A 12,044-nucleotide genomic window follows, 5' to 3' on the forward strand; every position below is an offset into this window, starting at 1 on the left:
AACTTCCGCAGCCGTAGATGTCGATTTGTGGTATAATTGAAATCGCCGAGTAATTCCAAGTTGTGGGATGAAAAACGCAGCCGTTGTGGCAGATGGTGTGGCCGAACCATCAGTATATGCTTGTGCAGTCCCAGTATATAATTTAAATACCTGGGGCATGGTGAGCTGTTTCAAGCCAATGGAGGAAACGTGGGATTTCTTCATAAATCCGGGTATCTGAAGCCTCATTAGTAGCTTTGGCAATATCCATGTAGGTGTCGCGGTCATGTTGGTGGTCTGGAACCTTGCAGGTATAATGCTTGCATGACATGTAGTTGCTTTAGAAAAAGCAGAGTCCAAGTTGGTTCTTGGAAGTCTTGACAGAGGATGGTTTGAATGTCTGGTCAGCAGGGGAAGATAGGTTCGCACAGGTCTCCTAGACATGTATATGTCGACTGGATAAGCCCAAGCTGCAGCATGCACAAGCTGCAGCATGTACAAATAAATAAATAAATAATTTATTTAATTATTCATTATTATTTAATTATGAATAAATTATTAAATAAATAAACTTCGGCATGGCAATCCTCGTTAGCGTGTTCAAGCATATGTTTAACTCGAATGATCATGGGGGAAATCACTGTAACAGATGCGAAATGCCGCTGGATTATGGAAATGCGGGTTCCTTAAAGAGTTTAAATATCGTAAAATGCATACTTGACTCCACAGCTTCCGCATGTTTCCGAGGTACAACTTGTCGCTGTAGCCCGGCAACAATGCCCATGCTGAGCTGAAAACTTAGGAGTAAAAGAGACATGTCAGGTGGTAGCTGCCTCACACTCCTCATACTATTTCTCAAAAATAAACAGATGTTATTTAGTTTTCGCGACGTGGCCAGTTTTTGGCGCACAGTTCACGGACTCTGCAAATATTCTCACGAAAGAATATTCATCACACAGTACTGGTCCTCACCTCTGGTACCAGGCCAATGCGCTCGAACAATGACTTTAGTGCTTGACTGGCTGACGACGCTGAAATTACTGCCATTTCAACGTCAGGACTGTCGGCATCCGGCGCAAAGTCGCTGTGCAGGAACTGGATGAACTCGGCGCTCGAGGGTATTGATATGATGCCTGCATAAGTTTGAGAAAGTGAAGAAAAAAGTCGCGGTAAGAGCGCTAGCTTGCGCCATAGTGTGATAGGGTGCCGAACAGAGCACAGGTAAGGCACGGCGAATGTACAGACCATTTACGGATGTAGCCAAGATCAATATCTTAGTAATCGTCGCCTTCTTCGTCACCCATAACAATATTGTAATTTGCCAGATTCGTCATTTAACGGCAACGTTTGTTACCGCCGACGTGGAGGTTGCGCCACTGTGTCGTCGTCGTCATGCGGTCCTGGTCATGTTTTTGCCACAAGAAATAATTTCTATTGGAAAGCTGCTGGAGTGTACGCGCAATCTGGGACTTGAATACACCGATTTCAGAACGCGAGACATCCGCGCAGAATGTTCGCTATAGTACTGTGGCCACCTAAGTGAGATAAGGCCAGGGGGGGGGGGGGCACAAAAACAGGTTTGACGTTTATTGCAAACTTTAACATATCCGAAGTATTTGATGTATTTGCCACATTTGTATTTTTTATTCTCACAGATTAAGTTATGATCATTGATGTCTTACAGCAACATACCAGTGCCACCTATCAGGCACGCCGTACAATGGCAGGCTCTGCATTAATTTCGTCAACTGGGGGTTATGTGATCTGCATCCAAAACATGATACACGAGCATTTTTGCTGCCTGCAGCCATCGTGGTCGGTGTGGACACAAATTTGTACCGCAACTTCCAATTCAGTAGCAGAGCTCCAAAACGACTGAGCCTCCGCGTCAGGTTTTCGCAGGCGCGCAGCAGGTATAGCTGAGTGCGACCAAGCAACTGTACGGGCTCCAAAACATCGGTTTTATAACTTTGAATTGGTCAGTGACAACAGCATCATTATCAACAGATATAGCTAGTAAGTGAAACGTCAATAATGGATATGTAGAAGTTGCTTTGGAAATCATGCTACCTTACCAGTTCTGTTGTCAGAGTACTGCGCTATATCTTCCAGGCCAAATGCTGGTATTGCAGCAGCCACATCCGTGCTGACAGGCAAACCCATGATTACCGCTACATGGTCCTGCAGGTTGCGCCCAACTGGGAGGTCGGCGATCACTGGTATCTGGGAACATCGTCGTGGCGACTATAGGTGTAAAAGTTCGCCATGTGTGACGATCAGCTTTAGGATTAAAAGAAAGCTCCTAGTGTTTATTTTGTACCAGAGTGTCACCAGTCCTCAAAGCAGCCGTAGTAGCGGGATTTAGAACGGTAGAGCAAGTTGCTGCAAGGGGCCAACAAGAGGAGTGCTCTGGTTGGAGTTTCAAAGGTGACATGACAAGGACGTGACATGACAAGGCCCAACAATGACAAAGGTGACATGACAAGGTCCAACAGTTAGACAGCAATACACGGCTATCAGCAGGTGACTAATGTAAGTTCACAGACAACTAATATGATTTTGTTGCACTGTACACACGTGAATTTGTCCCATGCGATCAACCGAGGGTTCGTATACTCCTGTAAACAGTGCCGCACTTTGAGAGCGTTGCGCTTGTCATCGATACTTGTATGCTGTTGTTGTTCAAGTGCAGCATAATAAACCGGACTGTAATCACGTCTTAGCCGCTTTGCCTTTAGCCATTCTGTTGTGGTCTTTAATGTTGTTAGCCCATCCATGCCCTTTCCATGCACAGTAACGGCGAATTTTGAGCACATAGCCATTGAAAGAAGCCGAGGGCACGTCAGCCATTCTCCCTGCACCGCATTCCACGCCTTTCCCTGCCTCATTGCGGAAATATAATAAAATCCAGTGCACCTGCTTGTGCCATCATGTCTGTTTTGGTAGGTGTGGGCTCGTGTAGCTAGGTGGTTCATTTTTCTGCGTCCTGTAAGTGTCCCTCAGGCACACTTTATTACCTACACACAAGAAATATGCTTTACATTCCGAATCGAATAAACAAAGCCACCAGCCGCACATCTGCACTGATACCTACTCGCTTCAACCACACGACGGCTGCATCAACTATGGCACAAGCATTACTGTTTAAGGCTTCTGGCGTTACGACGTGAAAAGCTGCGAAACTCAGACGTTAGCTCAGGCACCTATAATTATTCAATGTGCCAACTTCAATACCGACTTCAATTTGCTTCACTACTTCAATCCTTCAAAGGAACTTTTCCGTGATGCTACTCAGCTCCCTCTTTAAAATGTACGCATTTGCTCTTGCAACAGGGTTGGCACTAGCAGCAGATAATTATTCTCGCTACCCTATATCAGATTACATGTACTCACCTCGACTTGAAATGAAAGGCTAGGACAGCATTCTTTATATGTTCAGATAGACATTAGAATAGCATTGAAATGCGCGGACATGACTGCTAAATGGTAGCATGAAGTGCACCGTGTGATAATTGTACTTTGAAGAAATGATTGTGCGAGAGATTTTTTTTATTGTCACACGCGGAGACTTTCATTAGAAGAGTGAATATAGGTATTATCAATATCTGCTGTGCATACTCGCCACTTAGTTGCAACTCTGGCTGCCAAACATGCGACCCTGACATGACGCATCTCTTCTGTGGTGCTGGCTGCGGCTAAATGTGGCTTTCACCAAAGAGTATCTTCACAAGGGTCATCACTCATATTCATGGCTGACAGTGATTTAGGTGATGTCTGCAGCCTCAAGGAGAGCACTGGCTGAATTGTGCTCCTTTCTAGAGTTGACTAAGACGCAAGATTTCTCGAATAAATTAGGAGGACTAGACGACCCCCCCCCCATACCAGTATATATAACTATGATATTTGAATTACACCCTTCCTGCTGATTGGCGCGGAAGGCAATGAAGGCAAAACTTGTCAATGCGAACGTCCCTGACTGCTTGATGCTCTTTGTACCTGTGCATTTGTTAACCTCGTCCCTCCTGCTATCGTTTTTACAACGCAGCTGTATAGGGCTACCTGATTCGTCCGTCCGTCCGTCTATCGCCTCTACGCCGAAAACGCCTCCGGCATAACTGAATGCGCGTGCGCGAAAAAAAAAAATTGACACATAGAGGCGCGCGATTCGCTGCGCCAGTAGTGACGTCGTTGCTCTCCATCGCAGCCGCGCGCGTGCGCAGCAATTTCTCTCTGGCTCTGCATACCGAGCATCCGGCAACCTACCAAGCCGTCATTTACCGAACCGTCGGGATTAATCCAGTAATAAATAACGGGGCCGCGAGTTTCAGTATCGCTGGTTAACGATATGTCCGGAGTGCATGGCGATGCTCTTTATTTCCCTGTTACCCTCAACCAGTTTCTGCAGCTAACTGGAAGCCCTGCAAATAATAGTTCGGCCTTTCCTCTTTGATTCTCTTCCTGCACAGAGATTTGCCTCGCAGGCCCCATTTAGAGCTTCTCATAAAACCATTCCCGCAGACCGTTATTTAACTGAAAGGGTGACTAATAACTTGAATATGTCTTTTCTCTATCCGTCCGTTTTCCCTTTTCAAAAAATCAAAATGAATATTTGAGCAATTATCATTTCTTGCTAACTTTTACAGTAATTACATTACGCGTGATGATGCAATTTCTGAATTGTTGCTGCTGAAGTTTAAAGTTGTATCCACTTTGAACGACTTCTGAGGATGGGACCACTTTAGAGATATGCCTTCCCAAAGTTTGTGACAGAGTGCATTGGTGTTCCAGTAATTTCTGAGTTTAAATGACCACAAATGCATTTTGTCGAAAAAGTAAGCGTAGAACAACAGTGCCTTTTTACACTAAGTACGCTTATCCCAAAACTGGTTCAAGTTTAAAAGTTTGTTCTAAGTATCTGTGCCTTGTGAAATCACTCTCTTCTATTCGTGTATATCACTATGCGCGCTTAAGTAATTAAATGAAAGCCTAATTAGAGATAGCTTGTTAATTAGTCGAATATCCTTAACGATCTCCATTGTATGTATTGTGTACCTCTTTGTCAGCTCAATAAATACATCTGTGCTAAATGCTACACACGATTTGTAATAAATATGTTAACGTTAAAATAAGAAATCCGGTTTATTTGGACACTGTGAAAAACTTACGTGTTATTTCTCATTAAGCCTCGATTAACCCTCCGTATTGGGTGTTTTTTATGATAGGCTGTAGTGTCACTGGAAAAATTTACCTTTTGTAGTTACTATCTACGCTATGCTTTCTGTTAAAGAAATTGTGCAAGAACCCGGAACGTGCATAATTTCTTAGTGACGAAGCTCTGTTTCTGAGAAGCCCACATTGGTGTCTTCAGTAGCTCCGTGCTACTACGGGGCTGATGAACCTTTATGCACCATGCGGATATTAGAACAACTAATTTCACGAGGTGGTCTCCAAACCCTCATAAAGCCAGCAGCACTCTGATGAATAAATTAATAAAATATGGTGTCTCCTGGGCCTGCCTGCAATTTAGAGCAGGTGTTCTTTTTATCTAGCGCAGCTGGTATAGTTTTGAAAGCAATGAAAGCTGATGGCCACGATGATGTATAGGGAACCTGAGGAGCATCGAGCACACATGATGAGATTGGGTGTAAAAACACATACATACATACATACATACATACATACATACATACATACATACATACATACATACATACATACATACATACATACATACATACATACATACATACATACATACATACATACATACATACATACATACATACATACATACATACATACATACATACATACATACATACATACATACATACATACATACATACATACACAGCTGCCGTGGTTGCTTAGTGGCTATGGTGTACACCGATTCAAATGTTTGAATCGGTGTACCGACTATGAGTAAAAATGGTGTAAGGTAGGTAGATCAGCACGTATATTTGTAATAACCTGTTTGTTCCTTACTTTTGCTCATAAAAAATAGGGGAGAGGGTTTCTGATTCGCGCTCGCACATACCGACATATATACAGACAACATAATTTTTTTTTTAAATTGCAGCCTAGAAAGTATGTGGCTCGCAGGCAGCAAGGAACCACTACTTGCGTACTGAATAGCCTAAATATTGTAAAATGTAGCGATACCGCGGACAAAGAAAGAGAAAGGAGCAGTAAACGCAACTAAACAAATAAGCGCATTGTAAATAATGAGAACCCTGCAGGAAAGTAATTTGAAGCAAATTTCCCAAACAATACTTGCGCTATCTTTGGAACATGTCAGTGAAGTTTCCTAGAGATGATATGCACTGCCTACCTTTAGGCGCTCCAAATCTTCTCGGGGTCCCACACCGGAGAGAAGCAACAGTTGAGCGGATCCTACCGTGCCTGCTGAGAGAATCACCTCTTTTCGTGCAGACACATTCTGTGGTTGGCCGAACATTGTGAACGCTACGCCCACAGCGTGACTTCCTTCGAAATTCACCTGCACTTGGTCATGACATAGGGACTATTACGTATGCTTGCCAAATCATCTTTATTGAGTTTTGGTGGAAGCGTGCATTCAATTTAGTCGTTTCCTTCCACTAGGTTGTGGTGTTATCAACCTAATTTATCAAGTTGACGTTCAGATAGGGTGATGATAGCAGTGCGTAGTGCTATACACAGGAAAAATTATGCATCATAATGATAGTGACATGATGCTACCCGTAAACATGCAAATCGTTGCGGTCCATATTCAAAGCAAAATTAGTTCTATCACTGAGCAGTAGCAAAAAGTTTCCTTACACTGTGAAGATAATAAAGTGATTCGAGGTGCTCTATTTGGGCCTACAGTACCTCGCTTCGTACACAGCAGGCAAGGCTAGAAATGATAGAGAGGCATATCTCAGTGTTTGCGTTCACGGCCTCAGATATTAAAACACATAATAAAAACACATATATCGGCACGTGCCATTTAATTCGATGCAGAATAAAGGCTGATACTGTTATGTTATGAAATGTGTTTACTGCGCACAATGCATCACACATCTAAACCTATTTACCACTGAACGAGCTGAGTGACCCGATTCTTCAACGAGTGGCCACATTTCACTACTTGTTCTCGCGACCCAAACAATAGCAGGCCGAGTTGTGGAAGCACAAGGAAATCCAAATGATGCGCTAGTTGATGCAACACTACGCCTCCCAAGTTGCGGTTAATAAAGGTTGCGGTTAATAAATGACTCATCCACCAAACGTAGCCATGTCTACAAAGGATACTTATACGAGTTCCTCGAAAGAAAGGACTTGCAGTTGAAGAAAAATTTGTCCTGGTCCGGGACTCAAACCCGGGATCTCCGTCTTTGCGGGGCAGCCAATCTATCATCTGAGCTAACCAGGCTTCTTGCAGATGGTAGGGAAATTTGTTTTTCAACAGCGAGGCCTTTCTTTCGAGAAACTCGTGTTTCCTCTGTAGCGCTTAGCTACGTTTGGCTGGATATCTCGTTTTCCCCTAATTAATTATCTCTCTCCACCTTGCGGGCTTCCGCAGAACTATTACGTCAAGTTGCAGTTGTCACACGTGTAGCAGTTATTCCAAGGAAAACGTCGCACGCATATGGAAAAGCTTACCGTGAAGCACATGGAGTTACACTGCTATGACCACACTAATTGCGTAGCTTTCGCAGCGTTGGCTGCTGTGTATGAAATGGAATATTGACGCTTGCGTGCGAACAAACAGACAGCGAAGGCAGAAAAGTAGAACCGGAAAATATTATGATCGTTTCAAATCTTGAAGTAATAAAGGTAGCGAAATGAAACTGTACGAAAGTCAGGTGCCGCAGGCGGAAGTCAAACACACATGTTCAGCATTCCGAATGCGGTGCTTTATCAATTACACTGCCACGGCAGACACTCTACGCCCACGGTATAGGTCGTTTGTCTACGTGCCGATGGTTACACATCGCAGTGTTAGCAAGTGCCGCTTGCGGCTAAGGTGGCGGATTTTTACCATCGTTTTAACCTCAGGCGCCAGGGGTAATGCTCAGGACATGGGTTCGGCTCCCACCTGCGGCAAGTTAGGCTTTCGTTCAGTTTCTTATCCTTTTACGTCGTTATATGTAAACTTGCAATTAAAGCTATTGGTTCTTCTACACTTTCTCTAGATTGCCTATTTTTTCTTATACTGTGAGCGTTTCTCTCGATAACCTTTGTAGGATTATTTTAGAATTTCTAGAAATATTCTCCAACGCGAGAGCTTTAATTCCCGTGAATCTCTTTCACCTAGCGGATTCACCAATAAATTATGTGGTGTATCAGTGCAAACTGAATGAAATGCCCTAGAACATGTTGTTTACTCAACTGCTGCGCTGGGCGCGTACCTTTGTGACGTGGCTGAACAGGGCGACGTGCAAATTCTTCCGTGTCCGAACGACGGGCTGTATGAAGGCCTTGCTCGCGCTAAAGCGCTCACCGTTCGCCACGTTCGTCTGCAGGCGAGAGCACCCTGGACGCAAGGTTAATGCTGCCACATATCAGTTGTTTCTTCATTGTTTTCTGGGTAATATACAACGTCACACCTAACCAGAACCAAGAGAGCACTGCCATGGTTACAGCTGCAGCAATTCTTAAACTATTACAATATATCTTAGTGATCAATCTCTTGATTCCCACCTGTGCGACATACTCAGTGAACGGAAGGGCCTCAATTTGAGGCGAACAAGATTGAATACTCTCTATCAGCTTCTAAAGAAATTGCGCATATTCAGCTCATCCCTTAACGAAATGTAATCGCTGGATGTTCCTTTATATTCAAGATGCTAAATGTTACCCAGGCATATGTTGCTATTTTTATATTTTTCCTTTCAAGATATTGAAATGACGTAATTGCTAAAATTTTTTGCGCCTCAATCATTAAAGGCTGATTACGGAGTGGCAGTCAGGTCACTGCTTTCCTCAATATTAAACGAAAGTGAGAGGTCGTTTCTTACAATTAATGCTATAGATACTTACCTAGTAAAATCAACATCAGTTCTCTCTGCCGGTAGCATCCTTGGGATTCACAACAATAGGCACTGATCTGCCGCCGTTGAATGTTAATATTTACCGGAACACCTCGCAGTGTCCATACTACAAGCATGATTCGTTTCCAGACCATTCGCAGGATTTATATTTATGTCTATACATCTTGGAAGCCTGTTGAGCTTACCACACGAATTATTGCAGCGAAAACAGAAAGTCAAGGAACGAAGAGGCAGAATGAACTTCCAAGTAAATTATTGCAATGTGTCGAGAACATATATGCAAACAAGCATAGTTTGCGCCAATACCGTGGCCAGAGCAAGCCAAAACAACCGAAGCGCAAAAAAAAAAATTATTGCTAATCCAGCTCACTGGGGAAACTAGTATATGATAAACATTTTGCATGTATCTGATTAGGAAGCATTGTTTCGACTTCTTCAAAGAGCTACCAGGCGAACAAAAAACTTTTGCGTAAGGAGGCCAATTGTGCGTGGGACGCGAGCGTGCGTGTGACATCAGCAAAGTGGTGGGGACAGCGACGATACTATTACGTCGATGACATGTGATGTCGCAGAGGACGCAGCTTCATACTCGCGCGATGGTAGCTATATGCAGTGCAGCGTTCGAGAGCTACGTACACCGTAACGTAAACGCCAAATCATGCGGATGCAGAGCGCGAGACTTCGATGTAGTGACGTCTCGAGGATGAAGGCGATGTTATAGCCGCGTTTACATGAATGCGACAGTGTCGCATCGCATCGCATTTCTAGCGCATCACATTCATGTAAACAGCAGTAATGCGCTAGAAAGGCGCATCGCATTAATGCGCCAGGCGAGGGTAGATTAACGGGCGCGAGTCGACTCTCGCGGAGCATGTAAACGCAGGATCGTCGCATTAGGAATGATAGGAAGGAATTGCCAAACAACATGGCGGTGGTCCCGGCTGCCCGCTTCGAAATGAATTTGGCGTTGCTTTTGTAAAATGCACTTCGTTCGCAGCAAATGAATGTGTAAACGACTTTCGCTTAGTCTCAGGCCGCTTCGACGACAGGGTATTATGGATAACCTTGTGGTGTTTTCGAGATCGCTTCTCGTTTCGAACGAGGCGAAGCCTAATGAAAGAAACATTCTAGATGTCAGCGCTACCTATCGCTATAGTCGGAAGGTAGCCGCAACGACGACTAATGGCCTCCGAGATCGGAAGATCTCGCTGGCCAGCTAAAGCTGCAAAAAACGTGCGCTGCTTCGCGTCCGCTACGCTATAGCGTATAGCGTACGCTATAAGTTGCGTACGCTAAACTAAAACTGTCTATTTCTCGGCACTCAACCACCAACGTGCACTCGGCCCACAACCGGAAACCAGTTGCACCGGAAGTCGGTTGCACTTCACTTATACGACACATGTGGCGCTACGTTTTTGCGAGAGTTAAGGTGCTACATGTAAACGGCGTCGCATCACCTTTCCCAAATGCGCTTGGAAATGCGATGCGCCACTGTCGCATTCATGTAAACGGGGCTTATGGTACTTGACGAGTAAGAATGGTGACTATATATGCGGGCCTGATATATCTAATTATACTTTATTACTCTGAACCCCTGTACCACAGTGTTACATGTCTATTCCGCCGTGTTGGTGAGCAACTCAATGAAGCGAGAAGCGCTATACGAAATATTGTAATTGTAACAAGTATTTACCCTAAATCGCATCATTCCTTTAATAACGCGAATGCCTTTGCACAAGCGTTCGGCTGTTCACAGGCATTAGCAATCATGCCGGATGGCTCCTGCACATGTTTTTAGTCTTTCGTTTGATTTGGTTTGATGTGCGCTTTGAGGTAGCTTGCCACCGTGCACACGCAAGGCGCACTAGTTCCTTTATATATTCACAACCTAATATAATAAAATCCTTTGGCAGTAAGGGATTCGTCTAGCCTCGCCCATCCTGCTACTTTTGCTTGCGACGTTCCATTCACTGTGACTGACCAACTTGCCTATTTGTAAGTTCTGAGCGTCCCACGTTTTCGTTAGCAATTTGATGAACGCAGTCGTATCCCTAATGCAGTTCCTACTTTCCCTGAAAATGAGAGTAAGCTTATTAACATGCAAGACAGTCTAGCGTCATATGATTGCGTGCATCTAGGCGCAGTAGTGGCTACTGTGATGCCCGTGAGTCAGACGCTGGTTATGCGCAATGCAGACTATACTAGGGGAATACTTTTCATGACAGTGAAGTCAAAGCTACGACACTGCAACACATCCCATTTGTGTGCGCCACCGGGAAGTTCCTCGGTGCCATCTATAATGTCACTGTTTCTTTAGTTGAAAAGAAATTCTAGCTAATTAAATGATTGAGTTACCTCACTCAAGCGGCTGCATAAATAAACATACCAACTGTAGATTGCTCGCGAGTAAGCTTCGTTTCTTCATTCTCTTCTTTTTCTTTAGGACCGCACAACGTTTTCTGTGTGATTGCCCTCCGCCGTTACGAGTGGTAAAGATGGCGTTCCCCTTGTCCGTCGGGCACATCTGTTGCCGATGTCTTACCGTTGTAGTCGGGGCATTGAACATTTACGGTAATTCCGACAAGCAGTGGTCGTCTCAGCCCATGAAGCAGCTTCTGTGCAATGAGCACACCGGTGCACGGCACAGTCAGTCCGGCACATGCACAGTTGCGGCGTTCCGGGCGGTCAACGAGCTCACCGGTGTGAGTGAACGCACTGTCGCCAGGGATCAAAATAAGAAGCTCGCCATGCGCCTCTGAAATCCCCAAAAAGTAAGAAACTGAATTTCCCACCTGAATGCGGCCGCCATAGGACCGGAAGTGCTAGGTTCCAGGTACACGTAACGTTCACAACCGTTGCGCTGCGACATGAAGCGCGCGGTTAATGAATGCGCATCGAGGTACCGACAGCTGAAAAGATACGCAGCGATGTGGTCGAGGACCCCGACGTGGAATAAATCACAAAGTTCACTAAATACTTGAATAATCAGGTAAATAAATAAATAAATACGAAAGGTGCACCTCAAATAGATCTGTTTACAGGGATATA

The 12,044-nt window shown here is 44.4% G+C and overlaps 1 protein-coding gene across 2 annotated transcripts in view; it reads right to left on the bottom strand.

Moving 5' to 3' along the window:
• Positions 1-12,044, bottom strand: part of LOC135905192 (L-sorbose 1-dehydrogenase-like) — a 74,140-nt gene that overhangs the window by 10,426 nt on the left and 51,670 nt on the right. For both annotated transcript variants that reach the window (XM_070536246.1, XM_065436215.2), the window contains 4 exons: positions 8,355-8,479; positions 6,311-6,478; positions 2,055-2,202; positions 952-1,112 (listed from right to left, as the gene is read on the bottom strand). In XM_070536246.1, the coding sequence (XP_070392347.1) occupies positions 952-1,112; positions 2,055-2,202; positions 6,311-6,478; positions 8,355-8,479 (602 nt within the window). The remainder of the gene's footprint in view (positions 1-951; positions 1,113-2,054; positions 2,203-6,310; positions 6,479-8,354; positions 8,480-12,044) is intronic.

This window comes from Dermacentor albipictus, chromosome 3 (genome assembly GCF_038994185.2).
Source record: "Dermacentor albipictus isolate Rhodes 1998 colony chromosome 3, USDA_Dalb.pri_finalv2, whole genome shotgun sequence".
NCBI classification, from domain to species: Eukaryota; Metazoa; Arthropoda; class Arachnida; order Ixodida; family Ixodidae; genus Dermacentor; species Dermacentor albipictus.